We start from the raw sequence: 24,960 nt of genomic DNA on the forward strand, positions 1-24,960 counted from the left end.
TTTTACACTACTATTAAAATTACTACCCCCAGTAAATGTGAGGAGCAATTAATTCTTTAAGACCGTCTGAAGTTCAGTATGCCGAGGCTTAAATTATTTCGCTGAGTTCTGGGAAAGCTGAAGTGACACCATGATTACACCTTGGCAAGAATGGTTTTTTTTCGACAAAACTCCAATCACTACGTTTAAATGAGCTTTTGAGAACTAAATGTCTTCGCGTTATCCTACAAGATGTAATGTCTGCTCAGTGATTCTTTAGCTGACTTGAGGCCCATCTGTACAAGAGCTTACTACAGGTGGCGAGCGAAACTCTCAATTCACTGCAGAGCACTACATCTGATTCAACTATATCATTTGCGGCCAAGTGACAAACGTAACAGCGCCCGGAAAATATATCGAGGTACTCGTAAGTGACTTCAGGCACTCCTTGACCAGCAACAATCGCTTGCCGCTTGGCTTTCCAAGTTACAGTGATAAATCAGCTTAAGTTAATGGTCTTATTCGGCTCTACTGATAGAAAACCTAGCTTCCAACTTGGCCTTACAGTTTCTTCTAGTTTCGATCCATATGTAATCAACGGTTTCAGCTGAGTCTCCTCCACCAATCGACTATAAAGGGGAGTGAATTGGTTAAAGCCGTACAGGGGACGGCTATTGGTACATAATAGCCTATCTTTCTAGGCTTCGTATACATTCAAAGTTCGTAAGAGTACTAAAGTTCCGAGGTGAGAGAGTCAATATCTCAAAGTTGGTGTTATTACCATCTGATAGCTTGCAGCAGTTCGGCTTAAGGTTAAGGGCCCATTACTGATACTTAGCATAGACTTGAATTGACTTGAGAGCTGTCATTTACAGTTCTGTTAAATGAACATTGCATGTTACTGATTACTCAAAACTTACCAACACTTGACTTAGAAGTCTGTTGAATTTTGGTTTTCTTTGTAAGTTCTAAGTGACGTTTACATTTTTAGATGCCATTTGTTTGTTTCCATTTCATTTTGACATTAAGTTGCGCTAAGTGGAGTATAATCGTGGCTAAGTTGCCAAGTTTAAGCCAAGTCAAGTCAAGTCTATGCTAAGTATCAGTAGTGGGCCCTTTAGATCTCCCCGGAATCACCCAAGTATTTTTTGTACCATTTATCTATTACTACCTACTGTTGCTATTAATAGAAGAATATCTAAATTTGTTTGACGGCATATACTCTCAGGCTCAATAAAATTGTTACTTCGTTAGTTGTATCCAAACTGAGTTAATGAATAGCACAGTTGTTATGACAAGTAAAAAATCGTTAAATAAAATTTCGACAGTGCACATTGTTATAAGTTAGTGAATTCCCCTACTGCTCTTGCGGTAGACATTTTACGTCGTTTATTTAGCGACAAATATGAGTATAGTTAAATTCTCCAACTTTTTACCATGCAATTTGTCGAGATTTTAACTAAAGGTTTCTTCCTTGCGACATCGATAAAATATTCTTCTATAATTAATGAAATTTAACGAATATTGAAAAAATTGATTTCTGAATACCAACATCAATTCAGTTAGCAATTTGCCAAAAAAAACGATTCCAGACGTCGTTAAAGAAGGTCGTGTACTTCACTACAGTTAAACTTAACCATTACGAGCAAAAAATTATTTCAAGTAATGGATGTAATTCACTTTCCGGAACTTATAATATTTTCTTGGTATTTGTAATTCAAAGTAATGTAATTCTATAAGGTATCACTCTCACCCAGCTCTCTAAAATATATTACAACTATACATCATTAAATATTTACTTATAGTAATTATCGATAAAATTATAGCAACAGTGTAGAAAAAAAAATGGAAAACTAATACTAAAGCAGCTAGTTCATTTGTAACTCATATTCAGTCAAACCCTCCCCAGCGACTTCCCGCTTAATCTATACTCGCACCTATCGTTGGAGGCGGTGGCTGCGCTTTTGATTGCGGCGTTGACTTTAGATCTGGCAAATCGCTAGCTGCTGTCAAAATAGACTCATCAATGGAACTGATGCGTGACATAGCAACCGAATAAGACACATCGTTGCTTGGCGCAGATGAGCGGGATGAGGTTGTGACGGCATGAGACGTTATTTTTGCTGCGGTTGTTGTTGTACTACATGTAGAGAATATTACTGCAGTTGTTGTTATTACAGCCGCTAACTCCGAACTTGTTGTAATTGCACTCGTATTGGGTGCTGTTGCATGTTCCGCACTAGATACGCTTGGTTGAAATAGCTGAAAGAGGCTGGAATGCTTGGCGATGGGCGGGAAAATGAGATGACTAACCGCACGTAACGGTTTAAATTTGTCATATGGATGACAATGTATCGTATGTGGTTGTGCTAAACGTTCTGTCGCGGAACAACTTAATCCATGCACGTCAATTAGGCTGTTGTTGTTATTATTATTGTTGCTACAGCTTTGCGGGTTTTGTCCAGCGTCAACTTTGGCAGCATCATTGGAATGTATATTAGCGGGTGCATCAGCAAATTTGGCATCATGGCTCAATTGTTTATTAGGAGTAGTCTGTGAACCACTGTCACAGGAATGTGACCGACTTTTGCTGTTTACTTCAATGGACGTCTTATTGGTTTTTCGGTTTACGTGTAAGGCTTTTTTAAATTTACGTTTACGACGCTGTGACAATGGACTTTTGTCGTTTTCAATAACATAAACTCCAACATTACTGAGATCCGATTGATTGGAACACGAACCAACAGCGCCAACAGTGACCACCCTGTCAAGCTTATAGTGCTTCCCAAACTCAGCTATAGCTTGCGGCGCTAATCGACATTGTTGCCCAGTTTTCAATAATCCGCCATTGGCTGGTGGGGTATGACCAGCACTTTGTTTTTGCTGAATATCATAATCACTATGCGAGGAGTCGGTGAATGCACGTTGATTGCTCAACACTCGGCTTTCGTGGTCTATTTCATCAGAGCGTAATTTTTCACGTACTTTACCAGCAATTATTTCACTGCTCTGGAAGTCATTAATTAATCGGCCATTTAGCTTAGCACTCTCCAGACTACTACTACTATTGCTGATATTTTGTAAATGTGGGGGTAGGAAGACTTCATCGCACTCCGATTCATCAGGACTAATATAGTAATTGCAATTGTTGTAAGAGTATGGACTGTCGTCATGATGATTTGAAGAACGGCGTCGCTTTTGTTGTTGTTGCTGTGGGGCAGGTATGGACGAAGTATTCGAGCCTCTATCTATAGGGAAAATATAATTTACATCCTCCACTTCAGCGGCACTTGAAGCCTCTATTATGTTCCATATATCACGTCCGATATCGGTGGGTACTGAAGACACAGCCACTACGGTTTGATGTATATTATTAAAACAAGGTGTAATAACACCACATTTTGGCGTTGAATGTGAGGTCTTAAGAGTCTTTTGTTGCTGGCGAAGCCAAATGGGAGAATCTAGAAGAGAAGCGAAAATAAGTTTTAATTACAAAAATGAAGTATCTTCCATAACCAATTGGCAGTGACTACGTAGACCGATTGGGAACAACTCTAACGACCATTTATAGCAAAATTACTCAGCAAAGAATTTCTGAATAAAGAATCCCGCTGTTGGAAATCAATATTTAAGGTAAAGAGAACCAAATTGAGAAAGTCCTTTAGTAACTGCATTATAACTAAATGGTACCAACAATAAAAGAAATCACTTGAGACCAAAAGCTAAATGTGAGGGACCTAACCTTTGATTTCCAATGTATTCTGAAATACTTACCTCATTAGATAAACCGTGGAAGTACGAACAAATTAAGAGAAGTCCTCCTTCGAGGCCAGCGGAGGAACCACGGGATTTGATTAAAGGGTGGAGACCTCAGAGGGCTAAGGGGCTTAGAATATTCCTGCAGTACATATTCCTTCCATAAGAGACGGCTTAAATCAACAGACCTAACAGGTTCGACTTTGTCATCAAATATATAATAAATACCAGAAGACCCGGCAGACGTTGTCCTGCCCTAAATTTGGCCTATCTGCATACATTTTAATAAGCTTTTTCCGTCTGTATGTAAAGTTAAATAAGCACGTGCACAAATATATCCATACCAACTGAACAGAGGTGCACCACTGCGTATACGTAACATTTTATTATTAAGTATAAACAAATAAAAAAATGCAATAAAATAATATTGCGACTATATAATGAGATATAACCTATCCTATATTTCAAGTTAGATCAAACTACACACGGGGTGCAAAACAAATTCAAAATCGGTTCAGTAGTTTAGGTGTACATTGGCCTCAAAACTGTGACACGTGTTTTTTATAAATTAAGATATATCAAATCTTTCCCGAGGTGGACGGGCTAGTACTTTAATGTTGCTTATTTCAGGAACGTACCGGATAAATATCATACAAAATACCATAATCACTGAGCCCCAAGATTGTAACCTGGATTTGGTTTCATATCCTAAGCACCTCCAAATACAACACTTCCTCGTTTTCCGTACCGTTCTGTCACAAATGCTAGGTTTGAACTCCCATGCATTCAATGTGTACTCCCATCAGACAGTGGCGCTTTAATATAATAATTAATGGAACTAGGGGGAGATCGATATGACTAAAGAGACTTTTTCAGCTATAATTTATTCCGAGTCAAGTTTATCTGGTCATTTGCTAATACTTTTCTTGGTAAAAGCACACTCGAGAGAGTACTTGTACGCATCTAGAGGAGGAGCAATATCAGTTAACTGGTTGAACTCAGTCGGCTTAGTTGTCACCTCGCTAATTAATCGGCAGCAAATTTTTCAGGTACTTACACTAACTAATAAGACCTGTGTTCCACATTGCCACTCTGATGCATTGAGAAGCCAGATTGTAAAGGGACTATCTGCAGGTACCTTCGATGAAGTGGTCCTGTACCGCAGCAGTCAACGAGTGTCCTTATTTTTGGTGGTCAACTCCATATAAAAGACGCTACAATGACTCGTTGGTATATACCCCTATATTGCTATTGACATTTGAGCATCCCTGAAGACGCGTGAACTGAGGGTCTATAGTAGAGATATCATAGAATTCCTACCTCTCTGGGATTCGCAAAGAGGACTTGTTGTCCAGAGAGAGGGTTAGCATAGCATAAACCCTTGAATACCGGCATGTTCAAATCTGAAAATTTCGCAATTTATCTGTACCACTCGCTCGGAATTTGCCAAACTGGTTTATTGGAATGAGTTTTAGTAACATTTCAGAGCCTTTGTGGGTATGGAAGAGAGTGCATCTGATATAAGCATTGCGACTAAACGCAGTACTATTGCTTTATACACCACATTCTACCCACAGCTGTTTTAGAAACGTGAATGGCAGTTATAGCCTTCCTAATTCCAGTTCAATTTACTCTTCAAGAATATGCAGAGGTGTTAAACCTCCACTAAAATTTTGAGTCACACTCTCTTCAAGTAAAGGGGAATTCACTGGATTAGATTTGTGCCCACTTTCATGCGGCCAGTCCTTCACAAGTTAAATGAGCTCTGTGGTTACTCACCTAGTGTTAAAGATTATTCCCGTTTGCAGTAAGAGCTACTCGTTTGGCGTATTCGATGACTTGGAAGCCACTTCTTTCTTGTTGCATTAGGTGTTTATAGTAAAATTCTCATTGTAGAGGGAATGGTACATATACACGCACTTCCTAGCAGGGAGGTCCTGGACGCGTACAATGTTATAGGTGAGTATCCTAAAGTGGATTGATGGTCCTTCTCGTTAGAAGTTGCTTCACTAATTCCATATTTTAATAGAGACCCATGTATTTTTACGGTTCCTGGAAACTTCTAGTGTTTAAATGAATCATACATAACATACGAGTTGGTCTAAAGCGGCTCATAGAAATCAGCCTCGTGCATAGCTGTAGTCTAGGGAAAAGTTAATCACTAGCCTTGATAGATCGCTCTATCTCAGGAAAGGAACAAGGTATACAAAAATTTCGAAAGAACTTAACTGACGAAATTTTATGCTACTGCTATTTCTAGGTTAGCTGCTGTAGGTCCAGTTCAGCCATTTAGTTAGAAACGGGTCCCAAACATTTAATAAGATACCCGTATATTAATGATGGCTTCTGTAAGCTTCAATTGTTTAAAGGAATAAGTGGGGTAAAGGCTCATCCCAGACGGCTCAGAAAGAGTAGTTTCATGCATAGCTGAAGTCGTGCGAAGTTAAAGATCGACCTATTCGAGTGGTGTAAAATATGCCTTACTTAGTTTATACAATTTATTTTTTTTTATAACTGAGGGCTGAAATAGTCAGGGTTTGCACTCAGCTATAGCACCCAAAGAACCTTGCCTAAAAACGTGAAATAGTTCTAAGTCTAAGAATAGATAAATACCTATTTTTTTGCGTGAATTGAAATAGCTTGGGTCCCATAAGTTCACTTGCCTCACCTATATAAATGCGTGGTTGCAGCGAATGTCTCATGCTCGCATCTACGGAATGCAAACGATGTTGGCTCGCCAGTGAAAAACGATGAATTGCATCTGTGGGACGTTCAACTTCAATTCCAATTATTCTCAGTAGAAAATTCTTCAAAGCCAAACGAAAATCCTTTAAATGATATGCATACAGCACCGGATTGCCAGCCGAGTTAAGATGCGAGAGTATTATGCAGAAAAGTGTCAACTTTGCAGGCTCTTGACAGTCCGGACAAAAAGCCCTAATACAATTTATAGTATACAGCGGAATCCAGCAGATCATAAAGAATAGCACAATGATGGATAGATTTTGTGTTGCTTTCACATCACGTTTGCGTGACGCACCCAAAACACGCAACATTGTGCCACCATGACAAAGACGTCCCGGTGCGGTTTGTACTTGTGTATTGGAGGTACGACGACTATTATCGTTCTTCGGATTCATTGTGACTATTTGACGAACCTGCGTGGGTAAAATAGTAAAATGTTAAATTGTCATTTCTCTTTCAAGTATGTTTCTAATATGCTTTCTAATATTTATTTTTTAAAAATTAGCTTTTTTCAGTTCGTTCACACTAAATACGCACCTGTTTGACAATGACACGGTAGATGTGCATGTAAAAAGCCAACATTAGCACTGCGGGTGTTATTATAGTTGCAAAATACAGAAACACCAAATAATTGTAATCCATTACTTTGACAAAATGACAGCTCATATTCATTTCGTCTTCCGGTTTTACATGCCAACCGAAGAGCGGTAAGAAACCTACAATTGTACCAGCCACCCAACACATAGAAATGATGACTGAAAAGTAGGTAAGTGAAATAAATAGGGAAGTAAAGTTTATTAATATTTCAAAGTAGAGAGAAAAAACTTAAATGTTGTACTTAAGAGGTTAAAGGAAAAGTGAAAGTTAGCATTGGCAGAGCACGTTACAGTCATCGTTGCTACCTAACGAAAAAATGTGTACAAATCGAGGTAGGCGCAGACACTAACCTCTAATACTGAACTATAATAGGGAACTTATGTCAATTGACTTTAGAGCGCTTTGGAAGTAATAAGACTTCGAATTGCGTTGCGGTTGTTAGATCATTCAAAATGTACTGTGGCTGATGTGTCTGACGTTGAATAGTCCAAACTTTAAAATCGAGCGAGTTCTTATTCCAAATTCTCGTCTGTGGCTCTTTTATTACTCTTTTATTACTTTTATAAATTATTACTTATTACTTTTTAAATTAATGCTACTAAGAACTTTTTAAACGTATTATATATATGTGCAACTAATATTTCGAATTAAAAGCTTTACGACTTTTTATGTCAAAGTTCGCTGATGATTAGATATTCAGACATTAATTGCTGTTGTAAAGAGAATTAAAAACAAGTACGTTGACTTCAAAATTTTACTGACATTTATTATCGTTAGGGTTTGGAATTAATGTCATTGACATTTATTCTCTTTGAAAAGGGAATTAATCTCAATTGGCGTTAGTTCACTTGACACTATTACAAGTCACCGAAATCCAGCTTAGAGTGGTGTACTGTGCTGCTGACGAGCTAGATAGGAATAATAAGCAGACTAAGTGATATGGAAATTGGAGTGATAATAATACTCGTTTTTCAGCTGCATGAGAAGTTTGGGTCTAATCGGGATTCACCGAGTAAGCTAACGAATGACTTCAATTAGAACGAAGAAGATATAGAAAGTGTTGAGCTCTTCCTATGCAGCTGCCCTCTTCTGGCCAGGACACATATGAACAGACACGCCGTCAACAAATTGATTACCTGACCACAGCGGGAAACAGATACTTTCACCAAATACTGTTAATGGAGTTACTAGTATTGAATCAGGAAATTTTATGTATGAAACGATTTGGAAATATTAACTCTCCGATAGATTGTGGCGTATGGTCAGACGAGAAGGCTTTATTTTCGTGAATAACTTTACTCCTACCCACCCGATCATGAAAAGCTTTAGTGACTTTTTAAGTTTAGAGGCGGTCCTTATAATAATTCGGAAATCGATATTTTTTATACTCAGTTGCGCAGAGGTCACATAGTATAATAACTTTGATTGGAAAACGGTTGGTTGTACAGGTATAAAGAAATCGAGATAGATATAGACTTCCATATATCAAAACCATCAGTATCGAAAAAATATTTGATTGAGCGATGTCCGTCCGTCCGTCCGTTAACACGATAATTTGAGTAAATTTTGAGGTATCTTGATGAAATTTGGTACGTATGTTCGTGGGCACTCATCTCAGATCGGTATTTAAAATGAACGAAATCGGACTATAACCACGCCCACTTTTTCGATATCGAAAATTTCGAAAAACACAAAAAGTGCGATAATTCATTACCAAAGACGGATAAAGCATTGAAACTTGGTTCGTGAGTTGAACTTATGACGCAGAATAGAAAATTAGTAAAATTTTGGGCAATGTGCGTGGCACCGCCCACTTTTAAAAGAAGGTAATTTAAAAGTTTTGCAAGCTGTAATTTGGCAGTCGTTGAAGATATCATTATGAAATTCGGCAGGAGCAAAATCGGAGAACGACCACGCCCACTTAAAAATATTTTTTTTTAAAGTCAAATTTTAGCAAAAAATTTAATATCTTTACAGTATATTTTATATTAAGTAAATTATGTCAACATTCAACTCCAGTAATGACATGGTGCAACAAAATACAAAAATAAAAGAAAATTTCAAAATGGGCGAGGCTCCGCCCTTTTTCATTTAATTTGTCTAGGACACTTTTAATACCATAAGTCGAACAAAAATTTACCAATCCTTGTGTAATTTGGTAGGGGCTTAGATTCTAGAACGATAACTGTTTTCTGTGAAAAAGGGCGGAATCGGTTGAAGCAACGCCCTGTTTTTATACACAGTCGACCGTCTGTCCTTCGGCTGGGCGTTAACACGATATATCTTTACTAAACTCAGTTCACGTACTTATCTGAACTCACTTTGTATTGGCATAAAAAATGGCCGAAATCCGACTATGACCACGCCCACTTTTTCGATTTCGACAATTACGAAAAATTAAAAAAAATGCCATAATTCTATAACAAATACGAAAAAAGGGATGAAACATGGTAATTGGATTGGTTTATTGAAGCAAAATATAACTTTAGAAAAAAATTTGTAAAATGGGTATGACACCTACCATATTAAGTAGAAGAAAATGAAAAAGTTTTGCAGGGCGAAATCAAAAGCCCTTGGAATCTTGGCAGGAATACTATTCGTGGTATTACAAATATAAATAAATTAGCGGTACCCGAAATATGATGTTCTGGGTCACCCTGGTCCACATTTTGATAAATATTTCGAAAACGCCTTCACATACACAATTACCACCATTCCCTTTTAAAACCCTCATTAATACCTTTAATTTGATACCCATATCGTACAAAACATTATAGAGTCACCCCTGGTCCACCTTTATGGCGATAACTGGAAAAGGCATAAACCTTTAGAACTAAGGCCCACTCCCTTTTAAAATACTAATTATCACTTTTCGTTTGATACCCATATTGTACAAACGCATTCTAGAGTCACCCCTGGTCCACCTTTATGGCAATATCTCGAAAGGGCGTCCACCTTTAGAACTAAGGCCCACTCCCTTTTAAAATACTCATTATCACGTTTCGTTTGATACCCATATTGTACAAACGCATTCTAGAGTCACCCCTGGGCCACCTTTATGGCGATATCTCGAAAAGGCGTCCACCTATAGAACTAACGCCCACTCCCTTTTAAAATACTCATTAGTACCTTTAATTTTATACCCATATCGTACAAACACATTCTAGAGTCACCCCTGGTCCACCTTTATGGCGATATCTCGAAAAGGCGTCCACCTATAGAACTAAGGCCCACTCCCTTTTAAAATACTCATTAACACCTTTCATTTGATACCCGTATCGTACAAACAAATTCTAGAGTCACCCCTGGTCCACCTTTATGGCAATATCTCGAAAAGGCGACCACCTATACAACTACCACCACTCCCTTTTATAACCCTCATTAATACCTTTAATTTTATACCCATATGTACAAACACATTCTAGAGTCACCCCTGGTCCACCTTTATGGCGATATCTCTGAAAAGGCGACCACCTATAGAAATAAGCCCCACTCCCTTTTAAAATACTCATTAACACCTTTCATTTGATACCCGTATCGTACAAACAAATTCCAGAGTAACCCCTGGTCCACCTTTATGGCAATATCTCGAAAAGGCGACCACCTATACAACTACCACCACTCCCTTTTACTTTAAAACCCTCATTAATACCTTTAATTTTATACCCATATCGTACAAACAAATTCTAGGGTCACCCCTGGTGGTATGGCGATATCTCGAAACGGCATCCACCTATGGAACTAAGGATTACTCCCTTTTAAAATACTCATTAACACCTTTCATTTGATACCCATATCGTGCAAGCAAATTCTAGAGACAGCCCTGGTCCACCTTTTTGGCGATATCCCTAAATGGCGTCCACCTATAGAACTATGGCACACTCCCTCTTAAAATACTCATTATCACCTTCCATTTGATACACATGTCATACAAACACATTCCAGGGTTACCCTAGGTTAACTTTCCTATATAGTAATTTTCCCTTATTTTGTCTCCATAGCTCTTAGCTGAGTATGTAATGTTCGGTTACACCCGAACTTAGCCTTCCTGACTTGTTCCTTTTTAATTTTATCTTTTTTTTTTTGTACCAAAGTTGATTATGTCACATTTTAAGGCTGTCGTCTGGCTAGTCGAACACATTTCCACAACCTATAAGACCTCATAGTTCGTATTCATTTCAAAATTTATCAATAAAAATTAAAACTTATTTCTGGGTAAACACAGTGTGCGAAGTGTCCAATTTGGATAAGATGTGTTAAATTTCTTCACCGCTAATCGGAGGGTTAAATTTTTTTCGCGTTTGTAAGGAGAATTTATGTCAATGACATGAGAACTAACGTCAATGACGTTAATTCCTATATGATTTTGACATAGGTTCTCTTTCTGGCTGCGAATTAATGTTATTTACTTTGACTCACTTTCAAAATAGGATAAATCTCAACTGATTTTAATTCCCTTGTCACTTATGCATGTCACCTATAAATAGTATATAATATGAATTAAGTAGAAAATAAATGATTAAGCGCTGTGGTGTAGAGGTTCCGTGCTGGTCTACCATACCAAATGTTACAGTTTCGGTTTATAAATGACGTTTCATGGGGTTTACCCTCAGGTGTGGTTAGTCAAACCCTGCAGATGCAAGTCTGATACAAAAAGTTTTTTTTAGTAAATACTGCGTTTGCTTTTAGATGTTGTTGTTGTTGTTGCTTTAGCAGTGCTTTTAGATCCTGACAATTTGTTGGAAAAGAAGGAAGAATAACACTTCAAATTGGAAAGAAAACCTAGATCTTAATCTCCCCTTAGGTAATTTAAATATTATTATATAGTTGAGCGAACGTGTCCTCATATGAGGGATTGAGAAGACTGGATGGCCCTTCAAAATGGTGAAAAGCTATCAAGTGAGAATTGTGGGAAATCACATGCACGCCCCACCAACCCAATCGAACATACCCTTGTGGGAGAATTGAAAGTTTTTGTGTTGAGCTTCTAGATAAGGAATGAGAATGAAACCGTTAACATCGCTTTAAATGCCTAAAATGAAGCCGTGAAAGATACCATCAAAAACTGGGTTCATCTCGAGAGGGTTAAGTTGCGCGCGGTTTTGATGTCATCGAATACCTTTGCGTTGATCTTATAAAACCTCAGTTGTATACAACGCAACACTTATATAGTCTTAACATATACCGATTTAAGAATAAAATATACTCTGAGAGTGATTGTCTTTATGACATAACCAACATGCACAATATAGCCCATGTTATGTCAGCATAGCAATTGTCAGTTTCAAATCCTCTTCAAGGGAATTATAAATGTGATCCACTCAAGTGTCAAGACTCGCTGGCACATTAAGAACAGTTACTTTTCATAATCTATAAGATAGTCAGAGATGTGTTCGAAACTAATTAATAGGCGACCGTCTTTTGGTGATCCATTGAAGACACTTGATACTACTATAACTAAAATAGCAACAACACTGCCTAAACTGCCTAAGACGAACCTATGATCTATGATTGCGAAATACATGATCACAATGATCATGTTAAGATAGAAAGAGAAGAAAAAACATATTTCATAGTGAGGACACTTATGGGCCTTATCATTGGAAATTGTATTTCGCAGCCATATTCCGACGATGGCTTTTACAACCAAGTTACCCTCATCCCAGCAGTTGAGGAGGTTTAGAAGCCAAGACTTTCGTAAGAGGCAACTTAAATGCCCACACCCTAAGGTTGAAGGGGTCAAGAAAATTGGTACAGCTGCAGTCGGGTCAACAAAATAAGGTGCCACTACCAGACGGTCATAAGACTGCAGTAACCGAGAATGCGGAACATATAAATTCATGAAGTGTTTTTGTAGTGAAAACAATAACAGCAAGTTTCCTCTGTCAAAACTTTCCAGATGAAAAGAAAGACCGGTCGAATGATATCTTTCCTTAATGATATTGACTATAGTAGAAAAAGTTACTGCGACAGACAATGTGTTAAAGAGTTTGCAATAATAAAAGATTCGGCTTTTTGGAGAAGGCGTGCGTGGGCATTTGCCAAACTTCCACTCGGCGACATATGTGTCTATTGTGAGAAGCCTCAGTGCGTGCCGAGTGATGCCTTATTTGTCCAAACTAGACTACTTCCTAGTGGTCTCTAACTAGCCAGAAATCTGAATCGCCATATATGCAGTTCTGAACATCGGAAGAGAAAGTGATGAATGGACTTCCCTGCCTCCTCATCGTAAAAATACTCTCATTGCAGATTTGCTAAGCTTGAGAAAAAGCTAAATCCTTTCCAATCCAAATATGGTCCACAGAATGTCCGTTGCCATAATCTCATATTTTTCAATTTTCCTAAGGAGATAATACAGTGGTGGTTGTACGGACCAGTTCGTTTCGCTTATGTTCATTTCGGAACCTTTCCTGGCTATCTCATTTAAAAATTCGTTCCCTTCAATAACGCTGTACCCAGAGACCTATCAAAGAAAGACATGGAGATACCTTATAGACGCCTGCGAAGAACACACCTCCATACGATATCCGACTTAATTACGTTTGATTCTAGTGCCTCTCAATCGGTCTGGCTTTCGACAAAGATCATTACATTAGTGCTTGGGGCCTTAATGTCCCGGAGCAATTTGGCTGCTCTGTCTATGATATAGACCTGGACGTCACTGCATGAATCAGAAAGTCCAGTTCCCTTCTCCACTGTTGAGCCGTTTTTTGTAGATTGTGATACCCCTACCACTGCTTGAAGGTTTTGTTACGTTCTGCAAATAAATGTAAGTCAAAAATCGTTATTATATGGTCGGTCAGTTATGATTCCGTTTAATCGTCCCCCTGCCATGCCATCAAAAATCGTCGCGTGCTAGTATTCAGTTAATTTCCACATGTTGGTTGCTCTTAGTCGTAGTGCTCCTTTTGTGGCCAATCCCTGCACAAAATTAAGTTTAACCCATCTTGAGGTTCGCTGCTCATTGTATCTGATATTTCCTGGTATGCTAGTCTCTCCCACCTTCCAAACTCTATGTTGATGGCTCTTTTTGCCTAGCGCCTAAATAAGAGCTACATACGTTTGCATCGGTCGAGTGACTTTGTTCTACATGCCATAAATGATATGCGCTGACAGTCCCCAGCATCTCTCGAAAGCCCCTTTGCAGGTGTAGTATGCTGATAGAACTTTCTTTTATATCACTTCAACGTTCCTTTTCCAGACCTATTTGGTGTCGATTACTATGCCAAGATGCTTGGTTTCAGAAGAGAGATTCACCGGTGTGCCATTTAGGTAAGTTAAAGTAGGATTTTTATTTTTCTTGTTATATGCATTGGTAAAGACCTCCGTTGGTTTCAACCGGATCAGGGGAGGTCCTTCCCAGTAAATTGTGTCAAATTTATCTAGACTGCAAATCGACAAACATTTACATTATCATTAATTTATTTTCGAACTCGTGTAATTCGTAAATAACTTCTTTAAATAGCTCAAAGCTACACCAGTACGTGAAGTGTGGCTTCTGCTAGTTCCGTCATACATTTTCTTCGTTTTCACATTGAATCAATATCACGTGATGCTTCGAGTATGGACACATACAATATAATGAATGAATCCTTATAAAACAAATATAAACTTCGTAACTTGTACATTACGTAAATGGCAACTTAATTTGCTATCCCACTGTACACCCAACAAGTGTCAATTTATTGTTCTGAGCTAATAAATAACGATAAGCGTATACTTGCCTTAAAAGGCCTCGAATATAGCACTTAACCGAGCCCCCTAAATTACGGGTTAATGTGTAAAAAGACACATATTTAACAGTTACATTTGTTCTTTTGTCAAGACGAGCCCACTATTGTCTGTCCACTTAATCCACATCAATTTCTATACACTTGCTTGCTTATATACTTTGTAAGAATATATCTACAAACGACTATCTTTGATGCCTTTGTATTGTAGTTTCATACGGATGTTTAATGGCTGCCACAGTTGCATAAATTAATGTAAAAGTGTGTGTTGATTACATCAATAGGTTTAACCCCTGCACAATCCCATTAGTTGGGGCATTTGTATGTTGTGAAAATAGTATTGCGCTTGGGTTAATTGAAATGACTATTTATAACCGAATTGATTCATTCAATTGTCCGTAGCAGTCGAACTGGTGCCAGTCAATTAGCGACGTTGTACACTATAGAATATTTGTATGTATACAATTGCATTTAGATCGGCGAAGCGCATGGAGATAAACAAAGAGTTGAGCCTTTTCGGTAGAACTAGTCTAAGTTTAATCTGCGCCATGTACTATCAAAAGAAGTGATAGTTGCGTTGCATCACAATAACGAGCTAACGAGTTAGCGGTGACCGGGTTAGTAAAAACTGTAGGCAATAAGAAAAAAGGCAAATCCCCTGTCGAGAGCTCGATTCTCTAACGGCGATTAGAAACGGAAATATGAAAATTTCAGAGCATGGACATAAAAGTGTTTTTGTAGTGAAAACAATAACAGCAAGTTTCCTCTGTCAAAACTTTCCAGATGAAAAGAAAGACCGGTCGAATGATATCTTTCCTTAATGATGTTGACTATAGTAGATAAAGTTACTGCGACAATGTGTTAAAGAGTTTGCAATAATAAAAGATTCGGCTTTTTGGAGAAGGCGTGCGTGGGCTTTGCCAAACTTCCACTCGGCGACATATGTGTCTATTGTGAGAAGCCTCAGTGCGTGCCGAGTGATGCCTTATTTGTCCAAACTAGACTACTTCCTAGTGGTCTCTAACTAGCCAGAAATCTGAATCGCCATATATGCAGTTCTGAACATCGGTAGAGAAAGTGATGAATGGACTTCCCTGCCTCCTCATCGTAAAAATACTCTCATTGCAGATTTGCTAAGCTTGAGAAGAAGCTACATCCTTTCCTATCCAAATATGGTCCACAGAAAGTCCGTTGCCATAAACTCATATTTTTCAATTTTCCTAAGGATATAATACAGTGGTGGTTGTATGGACCAGTTCGCCTCGCTTATGTTCATTTCGGAACCTTTCCTGGCTATCTCATTTAAAAATTCGTTCCCTTAAATAACGCTGTACCCAGAGACCTATCAAAGAAAGATATGGAGATACCTTATAGACGCCAGCGAAGAACACACCTCCATACGATATCCGACTTAATTACTTTTGATTCTAGTGCCTCTAAATCGGTCTGGCTTTCGAAAAAGATCATTACATTAGTGCTTGGGGCCTTACTGTCCCGGAGCAATTTGGCTGCTCTGTCTATGATATAGACCTCGACGTCACAGCATGAATCAGAAAGTCCAGTTCCTTTCTCCATTTTTGAGCCGTTTTTTGTAGATTGTGATACCCCTACCACTGCTTGAAGGTTTTGTTACGCTCTGCAAATAAATGTAAGTCAAAAATCGTTATTATATGGTCGGTCAGTTATGATTCCGTTTAATCGTCCCCCTGCCATGCCATCAAAAATCGTGTATATTTGTATGTATACAATTGCATTTAGATCCGCGAAGCGCATGGAGATAAACAAAGAGTTGAGCCTTTTCGGTAGAACTAGTCTAAGTTTAATCTGCGCCATGTACTATCAAAAGAAGTGATAGTTGCGTTGCATCACAATAACGAGCTAACGAGTTAGCGGTGACCGGGTTAGTAAAAACTGTTGGCAATAAGAAAAAAAGCAAATCCCCTGTCGAGAGCTCGATTCTCTAACGGCGATTAGAAACGGAAATATGAAAATTTCAGAGCATGGACATAAAATACTAAAAGATAAGAACTAAAGAAGCGGAGAACAGGCTCTCCACCCACAAGAATCGCTTTAAGTGCCAATTGATTATCGTGTCACTGCGATGCACATCAAAGCGGCGTTTTTTAATGTCGCATTTTTTGTACCTACTAGCAGACAGATTAGACGAAGGAGATGGGTAAGGACGCTATCTATGCTAAAACTGTGTTGGAGGACAATATGTTCAGGATGACAAAATATTGTAGTTTTCGGCATAAAATAAATAAATAAATACCTCCGATGAGATTCATGCCAAGCTTCTCTCTCAATGTACATCGTGCGCATTTTTAGTTTTCCTACAAATTGGTAGTAGGGGATCTTCATGTTTTATGCCGACTCCAAAGGGCATATCCAAGCAGTTTTCACTGAGAAGCTTTTTAAGGCACAAATACAATCAGGGCATTTTCCAAACCACTGCCGAGGGGTGAATTCGCTAAGAACATTCTAACTGAAAAAATAAAGATTTTAATGTTGTTTTTCCCTTGCTTTGAACCTTGAAACTTCGCAAATCACATGGTCGAGAATGAGTGTTCCCCAGCAAACATCAATACAACAGTTAGTGTTCTTCATATACAAGAAAAGGGCCGACGTCTCAACGTACTCGAAAACATGTAAATATACAAACAGAAAGCATCCGACGGCAGAATAATAAACGAACAGATAAAAACAATTTCTGACACAATATTCGAGCCTTTAAAACTTGTTTACAGCAAACAAAGTAATCATACAGGTACAACAGACAAACACACAACAACAAATAAACACAAAACAATTAAAACACCAAAACAAAAAACTGAAAAGGAAGGTCAAACGATTAAAATCACAAATTTTTACCTACCCCAGTCAGCCACACAAATCGATTAGTAAACCACCCTCGGTTCTGAATGAACACACAGCACATACACATAACTAACTATACACAAGCATCAATTTGACAATACCTGCTCATATACCTACGAACTATAAATACAGGACAAACGACAACAACAGATCAGAACGAAAATCGGCACTGATGATGGCACAACGCCGGAACCGGTTTGTCTCAAAACCAAATTTGACAAGGGATGACGGAAAATCGTTCCAATATACATCAATTAATAAATTCTTATGCGACTTTCACGATATGGCATATTTGTTCCATTTTCTCATCAGGATAAGAAGTATTACCCAGATCTGTTCGAGAACATATGTACCTTAGGACAAGGTGCGTCTTGTGTAGAACTTATGACAGAGGAATATGACTCTAACTGTTGACATTGCGTTTGCAATATATAATAAATCAATGAGATATTGCAATTAGACGACAACGCCGGATGCATGATGTCACAAATAAAGGGACTATATTGAAACATACCATCTGCAAACACGTGAAAGCTATGTCCACAATGGTAATGGTTGTTAGGCTACAATTTTGCTGCAGCGATATCTTGGGAATTCATTTTATGATGCCAACAAAATATCTGCTCTGCTTCCTATCCTAAAAGAAATTTACTGTCGTTGCTGACGTCATATATTTGCATGTGAAGTGATAGTGTCACACAATGAATAATGTAGCGAATCTTGCTTAGTTGTTGTAGGAAATACCACGTCATTTACAGCGCACGCAAAATTTGGAATGAATGATCTGGTCGGCTTTGAAGTAATCAACTCGAAATTAACTAGCTCCTTAAGTTCAATATAATTCCATTGCTGCCACGATGTAACACTTGTCTCTTTTTACAAAAATGTCATCATTTACTATACGGTTTCCACATGACCTCCTACTGAAGCTTGTTCAAGGCAATAAACTCAAGAGCTAATGACATCTTCTTAAAGACAAACGCGTCACATTTAAATTTGACATCGTGACTATTGCATACGTGAGTTAATAGAGGGGTGAACATACATATATTCATACTTATATGAACATAGGGAACTGTTTATGTTTGAAAGGATACATAATTGAATGCTTTATAGTTATCGCACAGTCCTGACAAGGAAGCATGATGAACAAATATTTTGGCGCGCTTAAAGACCTACAGACACATATGTATATACAACTGCCCTGTCGTTCAAACAAACAATTTAAAACTAGTATTTAATTGATAAAAGTCCAAAGCAAAACTAGTTCATACATACATACATACATCTAAATATATAAAATTGCAGATTACGGGCAGTTTCCGATTTCAGGGTTTCAGACAGACAAAACTATTATTTAACAAACATTTTATTAAATATATAGTAGAAATAACATTTACCGTCATATAGGAAAGCTATTTACGTACCTAAGTACATACATTTATGTATTTAAAAGAAAAATTATCAATTAAAACCAATAAGTTCGGGTGTATTGTAACAAATTTACTGCAAATCCTCTTATTTGCAACCTTCTGCTAAGTTCGAATCACTAAACTGTTGAATAACTAACTCCAATATTTAATAATGCAAAATGGCCTTTATTCAAGTACTTTCAAAATAACACTTCTATTGCTCGACAGACAGCGTGCTTAGTCGAAACTGATTGATAGCTTAAATGAAACTGATTCTCGCGCCTCTACTGTTATCGCCTTTTAGACTGTTTGGTTTACTCGTTGACATTTCTAGGCGGTTCTGTTCTAGAATCTACTAGTTGGTTATCTGCTATAAGTTTCTCAGCTATAACTACAGATGCACAATTTTTATAGCTTATCTCACAGCTCATGCGCGTGTGTTTGTGAGCGACACTTCCACAATTATAATTGCATATCTCAGATAAGATATCTGCATATGTTTGTGCGTTGCTTCTCCGCTGCGTGTACGTACATATGTGTAGACATAATGAATAATTCGTTTATGTAGATACATAATGATTGATTTATGGATGTGTAGTATTTAAGTACCTCTTCAGGCTTTGCACTCCACATCACGAGGAGATCAAGAGTCACTCCACCTAGATGAGTGATTCTGTCTTGCCAGAGCGACGCATTTGCAAATAACGTGAACTGGCGTTTCTTGCTCCAGTTCAAAAACTAACCCAGATGATATCGTAGACTATAGTGTCCCAGTCCGAATTCGTAGGTCCTATCTGCTTAGATGAATGAGTTTGGCTGATACTCACCTTTCTGGGAGTATAAATAATATGTCCTGTCTTTGCCCTTTGTTTCCCAGATACTTATGATTTCCGTAGTGTGTACCTTTGTGATTCCACAGAAGGGATCTGGACCATAAAATCCTGCTTTGCTAAGCCATTTGCGTATTTATTACCTCCATGCCCCTGATACCTGCGGAGGTATCCTAACAAAACCTTGTTTCTACCTCCTACATCATTTAGGGCTCCAATGAATTCATCCCCTAGACTGGAAGTAGTTGTGTAGGAATGCAAGGCATACAAGCCTGCCTGGATGTCTGAAACAGAAAGGATAAGCCTCTCCGTAGACATTATCTACGCAAATTTCTATTGCATGGATTTCTGCCTAACCGAAAACTACATACTCAACTGAGTCATTTGCTTTCACTATTTTTCTTATTAGAAATATTCCCCTTGATAAAGGAAACAAGTGGTTCGAGTTTATTTTTAATAGGTCAATTTCTCTTATTGTTATGGCTCCCGTTAAGTAGAAAAGTAAATAATCAAAAAAAGAGGCGGTGCCACTCCCATTTAAGAATTTTGTATTGTTAGAGGGAGAGGTACTTTGGAAGTAAACTAACACTGATATAAAACTATTTATAGAGTACGGTGATGCGCCTATTGTGTGGCCGTGTTACTGAAATGGGATCTTTAGTTGTAAAGAACCTACGGAAAGTTTTGCTGGTGTATTTGGTGTTATTGTTGCCGGGAAAGAATACCTGTTCATGAAATGAACACGCAACAAAACGAAGGGAACGTTACTCCAAATTTCTCAAAAAAATTAAAATCGGTGATGTCGTATTTCGCTTAGAAGTTAACCAAGCTTAATAAAAATGCATGCTAAGGTGCTTGGCATTTTGGGCTAGAATGCTCCACATGATAATAATACTCGGAATACTCGGGATAGTACCTTAAGGTGATCTGAGGTGTACCGAAATTATATTTAGCAAAGAACTATCAATATGGATCCCAACCTTCAAGTTATTCGAAAGAATCCGTATGAATCCGCGGTTAGGTATTCTGTCTGCTCGGAAACTTTTCCATGTCTTTTAAACGAGCGGACCATATTGCGTAGCTAATCACCGGCCAGCCGTCTGCCTTTTGAGTTGATAGTAATGTCCCTTGGTCTTTTTTTTTTAATGCTACCGCCAATTGAAGTTAAGATTTTGTTGAGGATGCGAACTAGGCGACAGTCGCGGTAGGAAAGGCGGCGTAAACTAGACTAATATGAGCCCAGCAGGTTTAGGGGCTTAGGATATTCCTACGGTAGATCCGCCTGTCATAAACGGCTACTAAAATCCACAGACCTGTTCTAGTAACGGAGCATATCATATTCATTTTCGCTAAGTTACTGCCCAAATCCGCAATACTTCATTAAACCATTGTGGTTACTAAAACAACTACAACGAGACTAATTGCAAAGGTCTCATGGACGATAGTATTTGCTGTCATTATCCCAGAGTGATATACCACAGAAACAAGAAGCATAATGACTCTCCAGCTGGAGAAGGGAGTTTCGATATACGCCTTTTAAGCAGTAGGAGGATATGAACACTCCCAACGACAACAGGAAATTTGCGGTTCATCGCTTTAGTCTCGTGGGAAGTAAAGTCAACTCGTGATTTCGATGGAGTACTTAATAGCTAAGGTGTCGAAGGCTGTGAAAAAGTCGAAGAGTTTAGTTTAGCGCGAAATTTTTCTGACAATTTTTGTTATTGAAGGAAAATGTCTGCTGTGGTGGGTTATTGTTATAGTCAAATGGTCTCGCAAAAATTTTGAGTTACACTGTCGTCTGGATACTAATACGGTTCACTCCGGAACTTCGCGCCGAATGCTATGCATATGAGAGCAGCTTTTGGTATAGGTCTGGTTCTTTGCATACTAGTTCGTTAGCAGTCACTAAATTCTAGTTCTCAACAAATATTTTTTTTCTCTGGTTTGAACTGAAGAACAGCCATTTGAATTAAATAAACAGAATTTTTTATTTCTGTGAGAAAACGCAAGTTGTAGAGACACACAAGTTAGACATTTATTAACGTATACTTGTTAGGAGACAAATTATACTTAAAGTAATTATTGCTCGAAATTTGCTATAAACTAATTAACTAATTGGGTTTGGCGCAGGTAATTTTAAGCGTTTAGGGTAATGTATTAGCTGTTGCTACCCATTTGCTTTTCGAGTTAATGAACTTGTTGTTTTGTAGTGAAGGACGAATTTAGAGAAACAGCTTACGCATATAAAATCTTGTAAACAAAAACATACATTAAGTGAATAAAAATTTGTATTTGTAAACTTTTAATTTAACACATTGATGACTCGTTAAATACGACAACGAATTTTTTAAGTACTTAGAATTAAATTTTGGTAAAAAATGTGGAGTAATTAGGACATCGTCGTCACGCATAATTCTAGAGGCGATTTTAATCATCACTGCTTAGCGAAAACTTAAGCTAGTTGGAAGCACCAAGAGAGATCAACTCTTTTTTCACATGTTTTCCCAGTTCTCCCTCTGCTGCGAAATTTTAGCCTCGATGTGAATTCTTTTCGCTACCAAAGAGGAAATTCGGATTTATTTTCTGTTTGAAGCCATCAAAAATAAAAAAAAGCCTATGAAATTGCCAGCTAAGATTTCAGTAGACGTGAGGTTAGGTTAGGTTGTAGCTGCTCTGGTAGGAGAAGCTCACTGAGACAATAAGAAGGACCGTTGTGATACCACATTAAATAAGGTTGATGTTAGCTTTAGGTACTTAGAGAGTAGTTGCGTAGCAACTTTTCAGTTTCGAATGAGACCGATCCCAACCTAGGATAAATCCCCCGGAGATTTCAATGTGCCGCGACCGGAATACTTTCGCCTTGTTCCGGCAATACCTGGGCAGTGAAACATAAAGGGACACGATGATTCCACCTAATCATCCTCAATATAGGTACAGCAGGTTGAGGTTTCCAGTATATTGAGTTGTACCGCATGGATTCCCCATGTACAGCATTTTGTAAAAACCCCAATGACCATTGATAGACAAGCCTTAGTGAACTTATTCATTTCGGCAGAACTCCTACCATCCAATTCCGGCCAGAAGGATATTGCTACCCTGCAAAATGTAATATTCCCCAACGCTTGCTCACCTGACTCGAGGCTCATCTATGCAGGGACAGACCACAGGTGGCCAGTCGAGCCCCGAAATCCCTATAGCCATTCTCATGCAGTTCAGTGAAAGTGAGTGAAAGATACTCGTAGTTTCATTCCACGATTTTCATGGCCGCAGGAGGAGGAGGAGGGGTGCTCTGGAGACAAATACTATAAATTACTTTGTTAGATAACCTACGGCTATTTCTTTCACGCATTACCCTGCACTGGTTTTCGGCTCACAAAAGTGTTGCTGTGAGTAAGGCTGCTGGCGATTACCTAAGTTTTTAATCTTAGTTATGGGTTTCCAACACCGGCTTAGCGATTTATAGTATTTGTCATAAAAGCTTCCTTTTGTCGAGCTTTATAACAAACTACCTTAAGCTGTGTAAACAGCGATTCTGCAGACATTCAAATTATTCCGCAGAGCCATTATATTATGACTTGATGGCATTCGAGATCGGTGGCTAGTTCCAACCAAGGCGTGAATTGATGATTTCCCACAGAGCATTTTCTGGATTTACCCTTTTCCTGATACTCGGAAAAAAAGGCTTAAGTCGAACCGAAATACCTGGTATAATCCCCCAGTGGGTTAGGGTCAGAATATGCCCACGGTAGGTATACCGATCGTAAAAGGCGATCATAATACCATGGCTAACCAATCCATGAGTGGCGTTTACTCGAAAGGGAGCAGTATGGACGCTGTGGAACATGGTCTTTAAAAACTGTCGCCGCGGGGAGCAGGAAAATCCAGTTGTGATCTGATATGTTATATCGCGTGATGTTTTGTATTCAGGTCTCACTTCCTGTCTATGGGTTCGGCCCCTTGTGGGAGAATCACGGTGGCTGTTGTTTCAGGTCGTATTTTGGATTCGTGGTGTGTCCTTAATACGACGAATTCACCTAAGTGGAAGTTGACAATAAAGCATGCTTAATGAAGTTATGCAGTCGTTTCTTCGTTGGAGTTGGCAATAAAGTTTTCTCTTCGGAGTAATGCTGCCGCTTTAGTCACAATAAAGCATTCTCTTCGGAGTGTTCCAGTCTTCTTCGGTGGGAGGTTGGCAAATATGATCTTAAGTATGCGCACTAGTATCTATGATTAATGAGATGTATCTTGAGTGCAAGGTGTGTTAGTACCTATCATTGTTGAAGATGTATCTTGCGAGTGGATGTGTTAACTACTTGTGAGCATCACTGCCTATTAAGACCGAGCATCAGATGGTTTTATTCACAAGGAATGGACATTTTCACTTTATTGATGACGTGGAAGTAGTTATTCATCGGTAGTTAGTTCACAGCGAACGGACGTTTTAGATCATATGTCATACAAAGGTTGCAGCACACTCCTAAATTATGTTCCAAGTTTCCTGGTGCCCAGAAAGGGTTGCTAACATTCTCCTGATACTGGTATTAAAATTGTAAGACCGTATCATGTATCTGATGAGCTGTAGCATCAGAACATATTACTGCGAATACTTGTGCCTAGAAATAGAGACGTAGTGGAATTCAGCGTGGAGTTGCCTAGCAACCGGATGCCATTATCCATAAAATGGCCAGAGGTTGATAGACTCCTATCTAGCCAAGGTAAGAACTTGTAATTGAGTCGTACGATTACAAGCTAATTGGTACCAATGATTCCGCTGTGAAGTGTTGAGGGAAGACAACATGGAGCCGATAGTTGGGCCATAGATCATGCAATTAGATCCGTGTCTGACACCGTGGGGGTTAGTCCTCCATCGACAGGTACTCACGTTAAGCACATAACGTAATACCTGGTATACGTCCGCAGAATGCCTCTATGCATGAGTGGCTCAGGTCGCGCTTTTAAAAAATACCAAAGTCGATTTAGCGCTAGCTAAGCGATCTTCAGTAAGCGTTCTGGCACTACTAGGGAAGCTTTACG

The 24,960-nt window shown here is 38.6% G+C and overlaps 1 protein-coding gene across 2 annotated transcripts in view; it reads right to left on the reverse strand.

Annotated features, from left to right (window-relative positions):
* Positions 1–1,027: 1,027 nt before the first annotated feature.
* AdoR (Adenosine receptor) overlaps positions 1,028–24,960 on the reverse strand; it is a 174,009-nt gene continuing 150,076 nt past the window's right edge. For both annotated transcript variants that reach the window (XM_067784751.1, XM_067784752.1), the window contains exons 3-5: positions 7,018–7,235; positions 6,404–6,893; positions 1,028–3,440 (exon numbers count right to left, since the gene is read on the reverse strand). In XM_067784751.1, the coding sequence (XP_067640852.1) occupies positions 1,900–3,440; positions 6,404–6,893; positions 7,018–7,235 (2,249 nt within the window). In that variant the 3' untranslated portion in view covers positions 1,028–1,899. The remainder of the gene's footprint in view (positions 3,441–6,403; positions 6,894–7,017; positions 7,236–24,960) is intronic.

Source organism: Eurosta solidaginis, chromosome 4, assembly GCF_040869045.1.
Source record: "Eurosta solidaginis isolate ZX-2024a chromosome 4, ASM4086904v1, whole genome shotgun sequence".
Classification (NCBI taxonomy): domain Eukaryota; kingdom Metazoa; phylum Arthropoda; class Insecta; order Diptera; family Tephritidae; genus Eurosta; species Eurosta solidaginis.